Source organism: Nannobrachium achirus (genome assembly GCF_963921795.1).
Source record: "Nannobrachium achirus genome assembly, chromosome: 24".
In the NCBI taxonomy this organism is placed as follows: Eukaryota; Metazoa; Chordata; class Actinopteri; order Myctophiformes; family Myctophidae; genus Nannobrachium; species Nannobrachium achirus.
In genome coordinates, this window is record NC_137831.1 from 27,522,527 (window position 1) to 27,543,633 (window position 21,107).

The 21,107-nt window shown below is 43.9% G+C and overlaps 1 protein-coding gene across 2 annotated transcripts in view; it reads right to left on the minus strand.

Annotated features, from left to right (window-relative positions):
• The window catches only part of agap1 (ArfGAP with GTPase domain, ankyrin repeat and PH domain 1), a gene marked incomplete at both ends in the record, with an annotated part of 387,500 nt that overhangs the window by 90,956 nt on the left and 275,437 nt on the right, over positions 1-21,107 (minus strand). For both annotated transcript variants that reach the window (XM_080720280.1, XM_080720279.1), the window contains 3 exons: positions 11,910-12,002; positions 12,551-12,706; positions 15,545-15,672. In XM_080720280.1, the coding sequence (XP_080576406.1) occupies positions 11,910-12,002; positions 12,551-12,706; positions 15,545-15,672 (377 nt within the window). The remainder of the gene's footprint in view (positions 1-11,909; positions 12,003-12,550; positions 12,707-15,544; positions 15,673-21,107) is intronic.

Sequence of the window (21,107 nt, forward strand, 5' to 3'; positions counted from 1 at the left end):
GAGAGAGGAACGGTCCCGCTGAGACCCCCCCGCATCGGAGACCCTAAACGAGCGCAGCCTCACAGCGCTTGCCTTTGATTGACGCCCCGTGTTCCTTGTTTTAATTATTTCTCAAACTAAAAAAAGGGATGGAGCCCCCCCCCTTCTTCTACCACCCCCCCCACCACCCCATGGGGTGGTGTTCGCTTTAATAATACATACTGTATATTCAAAGATTTGCACACATTTTCACGACTTGCAAGCTGTGAGCTTGTATATCTGCTATTTTACTGCTAAAGTATAAATTTATTCCAGGCCCCTCCACCTTGGGCCCTAGTAACTCAGTCCCACTTTACCCCCCCTTGTGACACCCCTGCACACACACACCAAAAAATAAATCTCATTTTCGGGGGTTAGTGTGCATGACAAAAATGTCATCACGGTCACAATGGCTCCGAGCAGTGACAACCTTTCCCAGGGAAATAATATTCCTCCAATCAGGGTGGGGGGGGGGGGAGGGGGGGACGGAAGGCGGACCGTGTCAGCCCTCGTTAAAGAGGGGGGGGGCCTTGATGGCGGCGGCGGCGCGCGCACGCGGGGTCTTTAATATTCACCGTCTTAATTAGGGGACGCAGTTAATTTCATTAAATTCTTTGGCTGCTAAATGAAGCAGATTATGAGACATCTTTTATTGCAAAGCGTGAAATTACAGCCTGTCCGCTGCCAATGGCGCCGCGGAAACTAATGAATTACAGGGTAAATAACACCCGAATTAACCATGCAATTTAACTCCGCACAAAGCACCGTTCGCCGAGGCACAGAGGGACGGGGTGGATGGGCGAGGGGAGGGCGATTGAGGGGACTTGTCAAAACCACAGCCGCCGCCGCTGCCGTGACGACCCCCGCGAGAGACAATTACGACGGGCGCAGAGACGCTAATCGGCTCGTCACGAGAGGGAGAAAAAAAAAAAACGTGGCGCGGAAAAACACCACTCCGGACCTCCGTCTCCCTGCACGATATACTGTAAACACATTGGCAAGGCCAACGGTACATTATATGCAACACTAAGCCGTCTGGGGTCCATTTAACTCTGAACAGGATACAGAATGTGAGCCCCAGGTGGGTCCGTTGGGTTACATTTTGTACCGTTTTCAGAATGGATGGATTACCACGGATGAATATACAAAATTATAAAAAGTGGCAGACATTTATCATTTAAAAATGATTTAAACTAGTTGTGTGCTTGTAGATCGGCTATTTTCACTACTTTTGTGCGACGGCCTTGTACGATGAAGCAGGGCTTTACTTATAGAGGGTTTAAGTGGTACCGGATATGCAGCTCGGCAAATAAACGGTGAATTGATCCCAGTGCATGACGGAGGACGATATCACGACAAATGAAATCTCCGCGATACGATTATCGTGAGTGTTTTTTTATTGCGATAAACTATAATATCGGGTATCGTCCCATCCCTTGTGTGCGTAACGTTAATGACTAACCAAATGACTGACTAAATGAATGAAACTCTTAAATGACAGACTAGCTGGCTGGCTGTCTATTCCGCTACAGTAAGGTGTCTGTGAAATTAACTTGTTAAGAAATGCTTCCTTGTGGTGGTGGTGGTGGTGGTGGGGGGTCCTGACAGAGACATGTTAAAGAGCTCTCTCTCTCTCTCGCTCTCTCTCTCTCTCTCTCTCTCTCTCTCCGGTAATTAAGGTCTAATTAGGCAGCGTTAGGCAGATGTCTCGACGAGGCCCCGCGCCGCAAACAGCCTCCGTAAACAAAAGCTGTCCGAGCTCCCTGCGACGCTCCACCACATCCACTCCGCACTTTCAAAAACGCAGTCTGATACAATTAGGCGCTGTTGTAGCGACACCGTAACACCAGGTGTGAGCTCCAGGATTAAAGAATGCAGGATAAACTCAAACTGTTTACAATTCTTCACATCTGAGCTGCGCTTAATGGATGCGAAGGTTTTAATTGTTTGTATTATAAACAAAAGGAATAGACACATTAACCACTTAAACCAGGGGTGGGCAATTATTTTTTCCATGGGGCCACATGATCAACAGAAAATATTGTGGAGGGCCAGGCCGAAAGGCAGTTCTCCCCGCAAGATGTGCTCGCCGCAAACTAAACACACAGCTTTACCTCCGACTTCAGTACATAAATACTTAGCAGTCCAATCTTGGTTGCAAACCCGGCATTCGGCATCGACTTTCCTTTTTTTAGCCACTTAAGCCATTTTTGATAGGTAAGGTAAGGCAGATCGTCTTGGTGTGCGACCAGTCTACCACCTGCTTGTTATTGAGACAACAATCCAATGATCACACACACATGCTGATGTACGCATTGCGTCCACATGTACGTGAATAAAAAACTTCAAAATAAAAGAAATGCAGCTTTAGTCCATGCATGAGGTAACATTAGAAAATGAGTTTATTTTGTAATTTGCCATAACCCTACAAGGGCCGGTCAGAGTGAACCAAAGGGTTCACGGCCGTGACCCACCAAACATATTCACATTTGAACAGGGGACCCCCCACCCTGACGAGAACTTGGAATTGTAGGATCCGAGGCATTACATTTAGTTTGACTCGGTTCCACAGATAAATATTGTGAAAATAGCCAAACTACACAACGCTCACAACGCCTCGCAATGCGTTGTCAATTTGTTTTTTGTCATTAATATTTGTATTAGAATTTAGGCACACAATCAGTCTGTTCACATCTGCATGCACATATCAAACTTAGTCCGCTATATATCGTCACTGTCGGGCAGAAACCTTGTATCTCCAAGTTTCAAATGTGTATGTTTTTTCGCGAAGTAAAGCCCTGCTTCATCAGACAAGGCCGTCGCACACAACAGTAGTGAAAACAGCAGATCTACAAGCACACAACACCTCGCACCGTGATGCGTTGTGTGCTTGTAGATCGGCTGTTTTCACTAGTTTAGTTCATTTTTTTAAATGATAAATACAAAACAAACTCTTTTGGACATACAAGGTTTCCGCCCGACAACGACGATATGGAGTGACAACTTTCCATCAACAACATACTGTAGGATCGGAAATTGACATTGTAAATGTACCACTAAGCACGCCATGGACTAATAATGCACTCTCTCTCAAGCCTCTCTCATCCCATCTCTACATTGCCTCGGTCGTTGTGCACGACGTCTCATTTGGTAAATTAGCAAAACAAGCTAGTGTAAAAGCCTGCGGTCCAAATGGCTACTGTACGTACAGTATTAGTACAGTGTAAGTCATAAACAGAGCTTACCCTGGAGAACATCACGTCTTAATGTTCTCATGAGGACTGAAGGCCATGTTTGGGGGAGGTTAAATATGTCCAGGGTACGAGAGGGTAAGTGACACATCTGACCTTATACTGCCCATACACGTTAACGAACCCATTATGTGTGACTGACCGTGTGTGTGTGTGTGTGTGTGTGTGCACGCGCGTGTGTGCACTTTGTGCCTGTCCGCGTATAACATCTGTATCATATTCGTGTCTGCGTCCTTTTTGTGTTTTTCCGTAAATCAATGCCCTACGGTACTTCAGTGGTTCTCAAATGTTTTCGAGAATAATCAAAAGTCCGGTTTTCATGTCAATATGATGAAAATAAAAGTAAGTAGCCTATTGTTTTCTATCCAGTAACAGTTGTGATAGTCACTCAATGTCTTATTATTAACAGTTCTACTGCCAGATTTATTATTTATTTATTGGGGCTGGTGCCAGCAAAAAGCAATTTACCTTTGCGATGTTATAGAAAAAGATCTATTGATTATTTCCAAACTATTTTTTTTTTCATTGAACCTATTATATGTGTACTTTAGCCAAGCTGGCGGCAGAGGGCAGCCTTATGCAAAGAATGAGTGTGAATTGGGCCGCTCCGCTTGCCGTCCATTCAGAGCGTGGAAATGCATTTCTAGATCAGATCCACAGAAAACAGCCAGGAAGTGATATGGGACTCCATTATTGTTGACGTGCGGTGGAAATTTTAGAGCAGCATTACGGGAGATGTTTTTACTGTACACAGCGGCGCAACCAGTTATCAGCTTACAGTCATCAAAAGTAAGTAAATGAACGAGCGTTCGTATTGGCAGCGAGCTAGGGTCAAAATTGGGGCGAACGGGAACGTCCGAAGCAGTAAAAGAGTTAAACAACAGCTAAATCAATGTTTTTCAACATTTTCCATTTTGCTCTAAAGTACCCCCTGTAGTACCTCTGCGTACCCCTAGGGTACACGTACCGCCATTCGAGAAACACTTCCCTACTTGATCATACTACAGCGTCTCACAGGAGCATCAAAAGTAGCAGCTTGTCGCTACTTTTGACGGTTTTGATGATGTTTCCACCCGTCAGGGAACATATATAGTATACAGGGGTTTAAGTGGTGAAGGGTCTGTTCTGATTGCGGCAGAGTGGATCTACACCCGACACTCATTACCAGGCCCATCTCAGACGGTATACGCTGGCTACTGCTGCGAGTCGCCTCCGCAGGCTCGCAGGGGCATGGCCGCATGTGTGTGTGTGTGTGTGTGTGTGTGTGTGTGTGTGTGTGTGTGTGTGTGTGTGTGTGTGTGTGTGTGTGTGTGTGTGTTAATCCATTTAGAACTGAACTCAAATCTGTGTCACTTTAGATTTGAGCCACTTGAACCATTATTTTATGCTTTAACTATTAAAAAATTGCAGATCTACAAGCTCACAGACCGCACTGCAAGCTTGTAGATATTTTTGAAAAATTGTGAACATTTGTGCTAGTCTTTGAATATTTTTGACCCAATTCTATAAGTGTCTTCTGAATCCTTCAAAAGTTTTTTTTGAAAAAAGATATGTTTCTATGTCAGTGGTGCTCAAACCTTTTCATGTCAAGGACCCCCAAACTGATATTTATTTGGCCACGGACCTGCATCTCAAAATATCTAGTTCCAGGGACCCCCCCAGAAGAAAATTTGAGTTACAAACGTTCGCTCTAAAAAATACATATATTCAAAGATTTGCACACATTTTCACGACTTTCAAAAAAATAGCAGATCTACAAGCTCGCAGCGCGGCACTTGCGCTGTGAGCTTGTATATCTGCTATTTTTCAATAGAGGGTATGCGCATGCATAAAGTGAATGGCAAATCGAGTGGCAAAGTGAGTGGCAAAGTGAGTTTAACGTTGTTTAATGCAATCAGATAGGACTTTTCTGTTTGGATGTATGGGCTGTCAAGGCCAGAATGTCGTTGTTTGCCACTCAGTAGGCGTTCCCGCATAACTTCCAGGTATGATGATGATGTCACGCGCATACCCTCTATAGTTAAAAGCATTAAACAATGCGTACCCGGTCTAACTGGATTAATGAGCGCTGCTGTCCCTAATGAAGGCATTCTCTGGTACAAAGGCTTTATGCGGGGCTGAGAGCGCGGAGATGCCACGGCGTCACCTTGAGTGGTGACACACAGCCACACAGAGCACTAACCCTGCCTAATGAGATCACACATCACCGCAAATAATATTAATAAACCACCACGCACACAGACACAGACACACAAACACTCACAGTCACGCACGCACACTACTGACACAAATACACCCACAGGGGGGGGGGGGGGGGGAGTCACACACGCACACACGAAACACGGTGTACCATACACGCACGCACATACACTTGAACACACCGAGACACAGTTGCGCCAGTGTTGATTTCGTCGACTAAAACTATGACGAAAAAAGTTTGTCGACTGCGTTTTGTTCACTGACGAAAACGAAATAAAAACACTAAGCTGTGATGACTAAAACTAAGACTAAATATATTGACAATTTATATATTAACACAATAAAAACTAGACTAAAACGTTTAGGGAGGGACTGGCGGATAAGAGAGTAATTTTATGTTTGGTTGCTCTTCAGGTGTTGTGTGCTGAAAATAGCAGATCTACAAGCTCACAACATGTGAGCTTGTAGATCTGCTATTTTCAGTCATTAAGCTGCCATCAAGGCCTGCCAAAATACATTTCAGCTGACTAAATCAACCGTAGATTTAGTCGACTAAAATTAGACTAAAACTAAAACTTTTCAGGTGACTAAATTATGACTAAAACTAAATTACATTTTATTCTTAAGACTATGACTAAAACTAAATCAAAATCTGCTGTCAAAAACAACACTGCTCTTGTGGGGACCCTCCCTCGGTCCTCAAAGGTATATTAACACAAATACAAACACACACGCGCGCGTGCATACATCCAGTGTGAGTCCAGTGCTGTTGACAGAGTCTCTCCACACGCATCCTCGTCACGGCGGTGTGTGATTAATTAAGTGGTGATTACAGCCGTGTACCTTCAAGGAACCACGGCGACCTAACACACTCAGACATGTGACAAACACATTAGCACCGTCTCATCCACACACATGCATGCACGCACGCGCGCACACACATACACAAAACAGCAATTCATCACACCCGTTGTGGTTTGAAAAACGTTCAATATTCAAATATTGATATTTCAGATCGCTGTGGGTAAGCGTTTAATTTGCAGTCGTATGTGTGGTGTCCCTGCTTGCTACCCACCAGATACTGGGTAAACCTATGTTTCTATGTCAGTGGTGCTCAAACCTTTTCATGTCAAGTACTATGATATGTATTTGGTCACGGACCCCCATCTCAAAATATTTAGTTCCATGGACCCCCCAGAAGCAAAATTTGAGTTACAAATGTTTGCTTTAAAAATACACATATTCAAAGATTTGCACACATTTTCACGACTTTTGAATATGCCCATGAAAGATTGGGTGCATCTTGGGAATGGACTTATTGTGTCTAATAAGGGATATTTAGCCACCTGTAAAATCGCTAAAACGATAGAAAGCAGTAAATGAAAACATTTTACACACATCTTTTCTTTTCTCTAATTACATTCTCTAAAATATGAACCCTTGTTGTCAAAAAAACAAAGTAGTCCTTTAAAGGTGGTCTCGCTTACGCTTACACGCGCTAAAGGTATGGAGTTTGCATTAAAATATGGGAAGCGAACACGGGGAGTGATAATGGGGGAGAAAAGTGGCTACGGTACCTCTTCAACATTAATAGACATGCGTGCCGTAAATACACATGATATGTACCAACACGCGCAGCTTTCACAATTACTCTGCCTTGCGCGTGCACACACGCACACATACACACTCGCAGAGTCTAATTAAGGAGCAGGTCTGTAGCGTGGCTTGGCTGCCATCAACACTGAAGGTCAGACAGAGAGAGAGAGAGAGAGAGAGAGAGAGAGAGAGAGAGAGAGAGAGAGAGAGAGAGAGAGAGAAAGAGAGAGGGAGTGGGGGTCTCTCCACCACCGTGGGGAATGATTAACCCATTTATGCCTAGAATTATTCAATGCTTTAACCTTTGAAAAATAGCAGATATACAAGCTCACAGCGCGGCACCGAGTGCCGCGCTGCAACCTTGTAGATCTGCTATTTTTGAAAAATCTTGAGTCTTTGAAAAAAAAGTCTTTGAATATATCTTTTTTAAAGCGAACATTTGTAACTCAAATATTTGCTTCTGGGGGGTCCGTGATACAATATTTTGAGATGGGGTGGTCCATGGCCAAATACATGTCATTTTGGGGGTCCTTGGCATGAAACATTTTGAGAACCACTGACAGATTTTTTTCTTTCTTTTTTTCCCCCCAAAAAACCTTTTAGAAGACGGGTAAAAATCGGGTCAAAATTCTAATTTTCAAGATTTTTCAAAAATAGCAGAGATCTGCTATTTTTCAAAAGTTAAAGCATAAAATAATAATATGCAATAATGCATACCCGGTCTAATTGATTTAAATCAATTAGCATGAGTTTCCTGTGCCTCAGAGTGTCTGCCCGCTCCGCGCCGCTCTGATCCGGGTACAGCCACGCAGCAGTACCCAGGTGCTGCTGCTTACCACACTTAATTGCTGAACAAACATGCAAATAAAAACTGCGAAATTGATACAAATTTAAATAAAATGATTACAATTATATTGCGTTTACCGCAATCGCTGAATCAAAATGTATTTTCCAACATTGAAAGGATAAATTATGTTTTTTTATAAAAATCCTCTTTGTTTACTCGTGTGACTACAGTAAATGAATCTTGCGAATCTTGTCCCTGGCACAAGACATTTGCAGAGGGTGGGTCCGCGGACGAAATATTTGGGGGTCATTGACGTGAAAATGTTTGGCAAGCCACTGTGGCAGAGACTTCAGTCGAGTGATGTCTCGGCCTTCTATTAGGCATATTTGGCCTAATGTTAGACGCTTAAACTTCCAATTTGTTTTCAATTTCACAAGTGTTTTTATTTCCTTTTTTTTCTCCAATGAGGGCTGATTAATTTCAGGGGGAATGGAGGACAGAGTGTGCAGTTCTTCCAACACATCTGTTGGGGTTTAATTCATACTGTCTGATTATAGACTCATTCATTTACTGTCTGGAGGAGAGAAATATTGCGTCACGGCTCTGGTTGTGCAGTTACACACACACACACACACACACACACACACACACACACACACACACACACACACACACACACACACACACACACACACACACACACACACACACACACACACACACACACACACACACACACACACACCACTGTTGATTTCCTCAGCTAAAACTATGACGAAAGATGTTTGTCGACTACCTTTATTCACTGACGAAAAACTAGATAAAAAATAAGCTATGATGGCTAAAACTATGACTAAATGTACTGACAATATCATCAACGAATAAAAACTAGACTAACATTTTAGGGGGGGGACCAGTGGAGAAGAGATCATTTTATGTTTGGTTGCGCTCAGGTGCTCTGAAAAATCTTATGATATTTAGTTGAATAAAACCAGACAAAAACGAACACATTTCCAATGACTAAAACGAAATGAAGTTGTATTCACAACGCTATGACTGAAAGACATCAAACTTTGCCGTCAGAATCAAGACTTATACGCACACACACGCGCGTCACATAGACAGTTAGACACGTGTAATTGCTTGTGGTCAAACATGGAACTATCTCTCTCTCTCTGGCAATTTCTCTTTCACAAACACATGCACGTGCACATGCACGTGCACCGCACACACGCACAAAGCGTGTGCCAGCTAGCAGCCATGCCAGCCAACATGAGGTGGTGGTAATTAGCAGCTGGGTGTAGAGTGGGGACATGTCACAGCGTGGAATCTGTACTCCCATGGCAGAAAAACATCACAGCCAGTCAGCCTGGCAGGAGCCTACATCCATCTCCATCTCCTCATCTACACCAGTGGTTCTTAACTCAGGGGGTCCCCTAATTATTTTTGTGGGTCCCCAGATGATTAATTTAATGTGGAATCTTGTTTTCTCTCTCAACAGTAAACAAACCAACATGAAGTTTAAGTGTATAGAGGGTATCTGCACATTTCTAAAGTGACAATTTAAGGACTTTTTAATACCTCTAAAATGACAAATTAAACATTGGCGAAATTGGCAAATATTAAAGGCAGAAATTGTGGAAATAGCCTACATGCTCACAACGCCTCGCGTTGCGAGGCTATTTCCATAATATCAATGTTATACAAAATGTTATGCCTCAACTCTTAGTGCTCGTAGGGTGGGGGGACAGGGGTCCCCGGTTAAAATATGATTATTTTGGGGGTCACGGCCTGAAAAGGTTGAGAACCACTTATCTACACCTTTCTTTTTTATATTCAATATTTCAAAGTAACTTGTAACTAAAGTTTCCAAACAATTATAGTGGAGTAAAAAGTATAAAGTGGACATACTCAAGTAAAGTAAAAGTACCTCAAAAATGCTATTAAAGGAGAGCAGCGTCAGTATACTATACGTACTAAGTTACGTTCCGCCCAGCAGTGTTTTCTCCTCAATAAGGCCCTGGTGTTCCTAATCAAAGCAGCTAAGTTTGTCCATTAGCAGATTATTGTTAAACGACGCCGCGCCGCTGTGACATGCGATTAGCGCCACGCTTAATTGCCCCGATTTCCTTGTGGCCCTCCCGTCTGGAAGAGACGACCCTAGACACCGCTCCCACCGCTATTCCACAACGGTGGGGGGGGGATTGTTGTTCGCCAACAAATTATGAGCCAACAATAACATCCGTGGCTGTTGTGTGTGGGGGGGGGGCTTTTTATTATATATTATTATTCTAAGAAACATCTTAAAATAGGCGAAGACAGCCGATCTTTTCTCCCTGACCTGACGGGTTTCCCCCCGTTTCCTCATCTAAATCCCCCCAACACACACACACACACACACACACACACACACACACACACACACACACACACACTCTTAGCTATTTCACTAAGGTGCACGACACTGGCACACAACAAAAAACAAATGAAACTAGAAGCAGTGCTCTTCCGAGCACAGGTCTCCACCAGGCCACACAAATCGGCCTGTTATAGCGCCACCATGAGGCTGATTTAAAAAATGTGGGGCAGAGGTTCTGAATTAGCATCCAGGGAGTGTGTGTGCTCAGTTTGGCAGCGATCGGGCCAACGGCGCCGGAGATTAGCTGGTAACAACCAGGCCACACAAATCGGCCTGTTATAGCGCCACCATGAGGCTGATTTGAAAAATGTGGGGCAGAGGTTCTAGATTGGCATCCAGGGAGTGTGTGTGCTCAGTTTGGCAGCGATCGGGCCAACGGTGACTGAGATTAGCTGCTCACAAACTGCGAGGACGCACGGACAGACGGACGGACGGACGGACGCACGCACGGACGCACGGACGGACGGACGGAGGGGAAAACATACTCTCCCTCAGCCTTCGGCTGGTGGAGACAATCAGGCGTATTTAACTATCAGCTCACAATGTCTATATTAACTTATGAGGACATTTGGTTGTACGTTTTTTGTAATACAAATCACACACACACACACACACACACACACACACACACACACACACACACACACACACACACACACACACACACACACACACACACACACACACACACACACACACACACACACACACACACACACACACACTTAACAAAAGGCAGAGAGAGAGAGAGAGAGAGAGGTCCATATGCCAGTCGACAGCGCCCACACTTCATTAGGGCCCCTTGACCGTCTCCCTAGCGTCCACTCTCTCTCTCTCTCTCTCTCTCTCTGGACACAGAGAGAGAGAGAGAGAGAGATCCCTACCCACTCCTTAGCTTAATGATCTCATTTCAATCCAAGGGAGAGGCCCCCCATCTAATTGATGTCAAGTGTGCTGCGTTCACTCTTAATCAAGGCGAGACGAATCAAACGGAGGGAGAGAGAGAGCGAGAGAGAGAGAGAGAGAGAAAGAGAGAGAGAGAGATTTCAGCAGATCACAGGCCTGCTGTTCAGCGCCAACTGGGCTATTGGACCCTCATTATAATCTCCCAGCCTGGCCCGGGCGCCCCTCCCTCCACTGTGTTCATTTTATCCCTTTTAACTGAGAAAATGTACACGTGTAACCATTGCACATTCATTTAGCTGCTGTTGGGGCGGAAACCTCTTAAATCCTTTTTTTTTATTTTTATCAATGCCCCTTCTTGATCATACCACAGCGTCACTCAAAAAGCATCAAAAGTAGCAAGTATCGAAAACGCGACCCTTCGTGCCGCACTTCAAGCTTATTGATCTGCCAGTTTTGCTGTTTTAGAATTCGAATGCTGAAAAGTAACAGTTTTTGGACACAATGAGGTTTCCACCCGACAGAGACAATTTGTAAATTAAAAGCTACTAGGAAGTTTGGGCCGCTGTGTGGCCCTCACATCTAGAGTTCGGGCCTATGTAGTGACTAAGGAAGGTGTTTGTTTTTAGTATTAAAAAGGTCCCCCCCACTCCAAAATCAGGGGCCGCGACCCACAGGTTGGGAACCACAGTAATCTTTTTTTTTGACAAATAGCGTATTGAACCAGATCCCGTACCTGTTTAATTGGGATGGCGCGGCCGCTCCCGATGCTGTCCGTCCGTCCCTCCAGGCCCTTCTTGTCCTTGTCGGGTTCGCTGGCCTTCCTCGACTGTGGAAGAAGAGAAAAGGCACAGCGTCTTAACACAAAGGATGCCTAAGACGTTCACAGGAGTCTTAGGTTTATTGGGCGCCGATACCCTGTTAAGACGCCTGGAGATGTCTTACCTGGTTACCATGGTTACCAGGTAAACATATATATATATATATATATATATATATATATATATATATATATATATATACACATATATATATAATACATATATATATACACACACACACACACACACACACTGCTTAGTACTGTGTTCTATTGATCTGTCATTCTGTTATATGAGGACCCCATTTGAAACAAGCCCAAAAGCTTTTTCGTGGTATCATTTTAGTTGACCTTGTACCAAGGGAACTGTATTGTCCTAAGCAAACTTCTAATAAAGTCTTCAATCAATCAATCAATCAATCAATCAATCAATATCCACGCAGTGATGTGAGGATAATGATGACCAGCAGTTTTTTTCCTACGGAGACACGACGAGTCTCCTTTGTGTCTCCATAGGTCATAGGAAAGCACTTGGATAGCGGCGGGAGGGGACTCACAGTGAAGAGGTTGGAGCGGCGCTTGGACTGCTTGCGGACGGGCGTGGGCGTGTTGGTGGTCTGCGGCACGTCGATGCGCAGCTCCTTCTGGCTGGTGCTGGGCGTGGACGGAACCGACGACGAGTAGTCGCTCAGGCTGCCGCCACCGTTGCTGGTCTGTACACGCACACACACACACACACACACAAACGGGGACAGACAACACAGTGTTAGACTAGAGCATAAATACAAGCAGAGGAAATCGTTACCTTCTGTATTTTTCTTTTTAAATTGTATTACAGTCATCATCATCATCTGCCTTTTCTTGTCGAGGACCCCCCCTCATCTGAAATTGTGCCCTCCAGTGCGATAGGTGGTGAGTTTTCGCCGAGCAACGCCACCGCACGACAAAAGTATAACTCAGGCTTGAGTCTCACTCGCCAGACAACACCACCATCATCATCATCACTTAATGCATCCAGCCATTGATCAATTGAGGTATTTGTATTTTACTTGAGTATTTCCAATTTCCAAGACTTTTACTTCTTCTCCATTACATCTCGGATCGAAGGTACTTTGCAGATATAAATTCAAGTATTATTACCAATAAGACGCCCTATTTTCCCAAATATGGATATGACTGACGTCTGACATCATAGATGACATTTTGTACTTTTGATACTTGAAGTACTTATTGATGCCAATACTGTTATACCTTGACTACTACTACTTGCAACAGCGTATTTCTACATTGCAGCATCAATACTTTTACTTGAGCAAAACAATTGAGTACTTTTTCCACCACTGGTTCTTAGCATGAACTATGACTTCACTCTCCTTTGTCTAATCGCCTCCCACTCCTAATCAGCCCCCCCCCCCTCTCCCCCCCATGCGTGCCAATACTCTCCATCCATAACTGCTGCACCAGTAACAGAGTGGAGTGCTGTGGTCCCAGACGTGACAGTAATCAGTCCAGCTTAAAGACAAGGCCGCAGAGTGGAAGAGGAGACATTTTGTGTTTTTGTTAGTTGTTTTATTTTTTCTCCTTCCGAGGCGGTGGGAAGATAAACCGGGCTCTCTCCCGCTTTACGGACAAGCTGAATGATGCGTTTTTAATGAGAAATCCATGCGGGATTGAGTGGTGTGGATCGAACCACAGAGGGGGGAGAGAGAGAGAGAGAGACAGAGAGAGAGACAGAGAGAGAGAGAGGGAGGCTGCTTAATGCTTGCTAAATCAAACACTGAACGAGTCAGAGAGGGGAGGATGGGTGTGTGTGTGTGTGTGTGTGTGTGTGTGTGTGTGTGTGTGTGTGTGTGTGTGTGTGTGTGTGTGTGTGCGCGCGTACTTTGCAACTATTTGAGCAACTATTTCACTTGCTTGCGTCCACTATCAACAAAAGAAGTATCTGTCACTGTCGGGCAGAAACCCCTTAACTCCATATTTTAACTTGTCGTGTTTTTTCGTAAATTAATGCCCCTACTTTATTAAACTATGGCGTCAAATAAAAGCAGATCCACAAGCTCGAAACGCGGCTCGAAACGCGGCTCGAAGCGCGGCTCGAAACGTGAGCGAGACCTGTTTCAAGCTTGTAGATAATAATAAAGGAATATAATATTGCTGTGATCGTTTGTGTACTCTGTGTACTGTTTGTGCTCATACACTGTGTGTCTGTGTGTACATTTGTGCATAACATTTGTGCACTTGTACACGTTATATTTACTCCGGCCACAAAAAAAATGTGTGTCATGGTATTGCCACTCTCTCTGTGCGTGTGTTTGTGTGCATGTACTTAACTGTACACATGCTTGCGTTTGTGTGTAAAAGTAAAAACTAATGTTTCCTTCACTAAGGGGTTCACTCATGATGTGTCATGTGCAGAGGAAGCGATGATTAACTTTTGGGGGTTAAAAAGTTCAAAGGTGAAGATCAGGTTTACATAATCGATCATACCGAATGAGCAGAATAGAACGTGATACTTTATTGGAAAACAATTAAAAGCGACACATCGCCATGAAATCGCCAAGAGATTTATGGAAATCACAGAAAAGCCAGGGCGTGTTTGCGATGTTCTCCTGGGCTGGACTGGGACATAAATTCGGCCCTGACATCTTTTGGCCCAGACCGGCACACCACAACCGGCGGGAACCCAACATAGAAGATCTACAAGCACACAACGCATCAAGGCAGCAGCGCGATAGATAGATGATGTGTAAACAGAACAAACTACATCAATGTACACAATACTGGTGACAGTGCTATCAAAAAAGTCTATGCAGCTATCTAATGAAATCCATGAAAAGATTTAACCTGCAACAACAACAACATATGCTTCATTTCTCTCTCAACTAAGGGGTCCTTGTCCTGAAAAACATTGAAGACCCCTGTGGTCTCAGATTATATCAAGTGATATAAGTAATACTTTGTTGTCACTCTAGTCAAATCCGTCAAATGATATAAAACACTAAACTATACAACGGAATAGTTCCAGTCCCTGTTTATGATTGATTGACTGTCGGAGAGCCGTTGTAAAATACTCTATAAACACACGACTGTGGTCGCATCGTTACTGCCACAAACAAATTGGCCATGTAGTTGCTCAGCATTCGCTCGTTTAACATTTACAACAGCTAGTTTAAATGTTTGTTTACAATGTTCAGCTACTTCTGAGTACTTATGCGAGTCCATTTGGATGTAAACGTTGATTGCAGTTATCAAAAATAATTGTGATTAGGCAGTGATGTAATAATTTGTCACTTTCTTAAAATAATGGCCTTACGTTATTTTTTGAGGAACGTGATATTTTTGCCTGAATCAGCTCCTCATGACACTGGCAACCTCTGATAAAATCACCTAGATCCTAATTGAAAAGGATCTTCAGATCTACAAGCGGCGTTGTGTGCTTCGAGTATTTCCAATTTCGATACTTTTTCTTAAGTGAAATATTGGAGTACTTTTTTCACCTGTGTGTGTGTGTGTGTGTGTGTGTGCGTGCGTGCGGCCGTGCGTGTCCTCACCTGGCTTATGTGCACGGCAGAGACCTGTGTGGCGCAGACAGATGAGTGGCTGGGGGAGTTGGGCAGAGATTTACACGGACCAATGGACAGCTGCTGCTTCTTCCTGGTGGCCACGATCTTCTGGGCAACTGTGTACACACGCACAAGCACGCACAAGCACGCACACGCACACACACACACACACACACACACACACACACACACACACACACACACACACACACACACACACACACACACACACACACACACACACACACAGAGAGAGAGAGAGAGAGTCCATTAGTTCTCATAATGCTGAGCTCGGCCGCCCCATTGGTCACATCATTCCGCTATTCATCTGACAAAGTCGCGCGCACACACACTCCACCGCGGATCCATCAGTTAGTACCTAACAGCTCCGGTGATTATTCTACCATTATCACAAGAGGGGGGGGGGAGAGAGAGAGAGAGAGAGAGAGAGAGAGAGAGAGAGAAAGAGAGAGAGAAAGAGAGAGAGAAAGAGAGAGAGAAAGAGAGAGAGAAAGAGTCTCTTCTCCTCTTGTGGACGGGAGCAGGTCAAAGAGCAGAAAGGACTGCGTCAATCAATGAGGACAACCCATGAACTGCATTGATCCGCTCAGCCCCGCCTCTCTCTCTGTGAAATCTCCACCAGTCTCAGTCAGACCAGAAGCTGGAGGTATTTCCTGGCCAGGCCACACGCACACAGAGACATCAAAGGGGGCTCGAACCCCTGCCCTTTTATCCGTCTGTGAAAAGTGCCCTCTCCAGAACCATGTATGCCGTTTTTACTACTATGGTGAAAGAAATGCAAATGCCCCCCTTTCCATGCCATACCTGACCTTGACTTTATTAGGCTTAGATCAGTGTGGTATCAAGCACATAAAATAGCCGACCTCCAAGATCAGAGCGAAGCGTTGTGAGCTTGGTTTGAGAACTACAGTACTATATGCTACAATAGGTAGGACAAGGCCTTGATTAGTATAAGTGGTAAGACCTGTCGATCTCATCTGTGTCATTTTAAATGTATATCTATATACAGTATACGTATACAGTATACTGTAGCACATTGGTTGGTTATTAAAAAATCGCAGACATACAGCTCATAGCGCATCAATTTGTGCCACCCTAAGAGCTTGTAGATACATTTTTGAAAGAAAACAGCAGAGATTTGTGCAAATCTTATATACACAAGTTTCCAACATCCCATCGTGCATTGCGCATTAGCTGGACGGAGCTTCCGGCGTCGTAGCCGAGTGTGATCTACAAGCTCACAACGGCTGCATCTGCGACGCGACGTGAGCTTGTATGTCTGCTGTTAAACCGGAAGTGTGGTCCAAACAGGTCCAAATAATCTCCAGTAAACTCCCGCGGAAACAGGTGGATACACATACATATTTAAAAGCAAACTTTTGTAACTCAAATCTTTTCTTCTGTGGGGTCCCTGGAACAACGATATTTTGAGATGAGGTCAGCGGCCAAATACATATCATTTGGGGGGGTTCTTGACATGAAAACGTTTGAGCACCGCTGATACAGAAACGTAGGTTTATCGGAAATCTCGTAAGATTTAGATGACATTTGTAGAAACGGCCTCGGGTCTTATTAAAGGGGTGGGTTGAGAAAGTGCGAGAAGAGTCAAACTTTGATCTCTGCGTGAAGCAAAGCCAGGAGAGAGTTAACAGCGCGTGGGCACTGCGTCCCGCGCCCACGGGCTCCAGAACTCCATTATCCCAGTCCCAATAAACTAAACAGGGCATGCGTTTCATGTGGTCCGAAGATGAAGTCATTGTTTTAAAACCCATTTAGGCCTAGAATTATTGAATGCTTCAACCAGTAAAAAATAGCAGATATACAAGCTCACAGTGCGGCACCGAGTGCCGCGCTGCGAGCTTGTAGATCTGCTATTTTTTGAAAAATTCGTGAAAATGTGTGCAAATCTTTGAATATTATGTATTTTCAAAGCGAACGTTTGTAACTCAAATTTTGCTTCTGGGGGGGGGGGGGGGGGGGGGGGGGGGGTCCCTGGAACTAAATATTTTGAGATGGGGGTCCATGGACAAATACATATCATTTTGGGGGTCCTTCACATGAAAAGGTTTGAGAACTACTGACAAAGTAGTCTCTCAAGAACAGACTAACTGAGCTCCAGTTAAGTGAAAAGGACCTTTTCTTTGACGATGGCTGGCCAGATTGCGGACATAGAAACATGGGTTTTTCAAAAAATCTTAGAAGGATTCGAAAGACACTTCTAATCTAATCTAATCTAATCTACACGATTTAAAAAAAATAGCAGATATACAAGCTCGCAGCGCGGCACTCGGTCTGCTATTTTTCAATAGTTAAAGGAGCTATAGTCAACTTTTTCTTGAAAAACGGATGCTAAATAAAAATAATGTTTCGAAAATATTTTATAAAAAAATAAGCTTCATATATGTGTTTCAATTAAAAAATGACCACAAAAAGCGGAAAAATAAAGATAAAATAATCATTTTGGCCCTTTGTTTACATTTTTCGGACCCTGTAATGTAAACAAAGGACCAAAATGATTATGTTATCATTATTTTTCCGCTTTTTGTGGTCTTTTTATTATTGAAACACATATATGAAGCTTATTTTTTTATAAAATATTTTCGAAACATTATTTTTATTTTAGCATCCGTTTTTCAAGAAAAAGTTGACTATAGCTCCTTTAAAGCATAAAATAATGATACAAAATAATGTGTGCCCGCTCTGAATGGGTTAATTGGGCTCGTTAAAGCCCTGGGCTTCGTTAATGAGCAGTCAGTCGTTAACATTTACCTTCAGGTGAGAGGGGGCAGCGGTGCCAAGGGCAGCACCCACACACCCAGGGGTGTCGCACCAAGTCTAGGGGGCCCTGGGTACAAGGATTCACTCACATTTGCTTTAACTATTGAGAAATAGCAGATATACAAGCTTGTAGATCTTTGAATATTTCAAATCCTTCTAAGGTTTTTGAAAAACCTATGTTTTCTACGTCAGTGGTGCTCAACTTTTTCATGTGAAGGCCCCCCACCATTTGAGTTACAAAGGTTTGCTTAAAAAAGACATATATTCAAAGATTTGCACACATTTTCACAGTTTTCAAAAATATTTTTTCAATAGCTAAAGTATATGGCCCCTCCACCTTGGGCCCCTAGTAACTCAGTCCCACTCCCACCCCCCCCCCCCCCCCCCCCCCCCCCCCCCCCCCACTTGTGACGCCCCTGACCCACATCCCCATACCACCACACACTCTGGGTTAGAGGCCAAAGAAATGGACCTCAATAAAACAAACTGCACTTTGCACTGGAGGGAATACGTCTTAGATTTACTTATTTAGAGTTTTCTTTTTTTGAGCAGTGCTCCTGGAAGGAGCTGAGCTCCAACATCTGGCTTTGTCCGTTTATCCAAAGTTTGTTGTACACCCAGGGTCACATTGGCCAAACTTCCACGGGACGCTTAAAGGAGTAGTTCACCCCCAAAATTACTTTTTTTCTATTGATTAGTCACGCCATGGAGACTAGAGTTCAATAATATTTTTTGTTTTTTGTACATTCCTAAGACAAAAATGTGATAACAATAAATGTACCCCCATTGATTCCGGATGGGGACCCGTTTCGAAACGGGTCCCCATCCGGAATCAATGGTGGTAAATTTACTCGAATGAAATTTTTGTCTTAGGAATGTGACAAAAAACTAAAATATTATTGAACTCTAGTCTCCATGGCATGACTAATCAATAGAAAAAAAATCGAACCTCTGTTCGAAGTGGAGCTGTGTGTGTGTGTGTGTGTGTGTGTGTGTGTGTGTGTGTGTTGCAGTTGATGCTCAGGGCAGGCTAGACTCAACAGCACCTCTCTGGTCACCCAGGGTTACTACATACAGGCTACATACAGACCCACCCACCCCACCCACATACCCACATACCCACCCACATACCTACACACACGGCCACGTATAGGGGAGCTTGTGTTCCACACAGCTCCAAAAAGTCATTTTGGGGGTGAACTACTCCTTTAAAGGTGATACACCATGCATTTAAAAAGTATTTATGTCATATTGTTTATGTCCCAAAAACGTTTTTCAAAAGTTTTGAGGCTAAATTACCACTCCTGAATAGAGAGCCTCTCTCATTTTTGAATGGCTCTCAGAGCATTTCAGCTGCAGTACCACCTTTGGCCTGAACTGCGCCACCCCCCCAAAATCTTTTTGAAAAAAAAAATCTTTTTTGAAAAAAGTTTTTTTTGAAAAAAAAAATATTTTTTTTTTGTTTTTTTTGTGATGACGTCACAATCGGCAGATGACGTCACAATCGGCAGCAAATCTGGACAGCCTGTTTTGAGAACCCGTGGGATACTTTTAACCTTCGCCTTCCTCAAAACCAGAGAAAGACACAACGGTTAGAAATGGGACTTTGTGAGGATAGAAGGTGCTAGTGGGACCCCAAAAAAAGGTTTTAAAATAGGAAAAGTGAAATTTCATGGTGTATCACCTTTAATGAAATTAACTCACAAATAGCACCTCTCACTTCACACTAGGTGTGAACTTTTATTTTCTTTAGCAAACGTACAGGACAAAAAAAAGTAATATACATGTATATATATATTTTTTTCTTTTTTAACGCAAGCATAAAACACATCCAAACATATTTTGCCATTAATCCTCTCTTGGGGCGGCATAGCTCAGGGGTAGAGAAACCGTTATTAGAGCACGAAGGGTTACCGAAGGGTTCCCCAGTTCGAATCCGGGCTCCCCCTGAGTTAATGTCGAAGGGTCCTTGGGCAAGACTCTGAACCCCACATTGCTCCCGGTGAGCAGGTTGGTGCCTTGTATGGTTTCCTCCGCCACCGGTGTATGAATGTGTGTGTGAATGGGTGAATGTAATGCACAATCTTTGGATAAAAGCGCTATATAAATGCACCATTTACCATTTACCATTTTGTGGTTCAGCTGCTGATTGGCCCGCAAGACCACACCGGCAGCTCTCAATTGGAAGGAAGGTGGCCAATGACAGACGATGGAGTCCTTCTAGCCTGGATGATACATGGCCCACATATACAGTATATATATATGTACAGTGCTGACCAGGGCTGTATATTACTTTAACACAATTGGTGCCTCTTAATCTGAAGGTTGCTTGGTGCCTCGGTGCCACGCCGTTTCCTCCATAGGCCGCCGCTATTATTTTGAAGGGCTGGAAGGGGGTTGTTTTTGTTTTTTTGGATTATCACTTGACGGCACGATTACGTCATCTAGTCACATGACAGTGTGGGTCCAGAAGGGAAACATGGCTGCGCGCATCCCGTGTCTAGAGTGTGCAGAGTGGAGCCCCCTTTTTGTATACAAATGTCTTTATGAGTTATTGAAGTTTCTTTATGGGCCTCTCAATGGATTTACTATGGAGGAGCTTCACTTCGCGTGCACGCCCGACGTGCGTTGTAAACAAATCGCGGACATTGCCGATGCGGGCGGGACCGGAGCGACGTACAGTAAGTGATAATATCTTTACTGTATATACAGTAAGATTCACAGTCCCTCACCGTCAATGGCGCCATGGTAT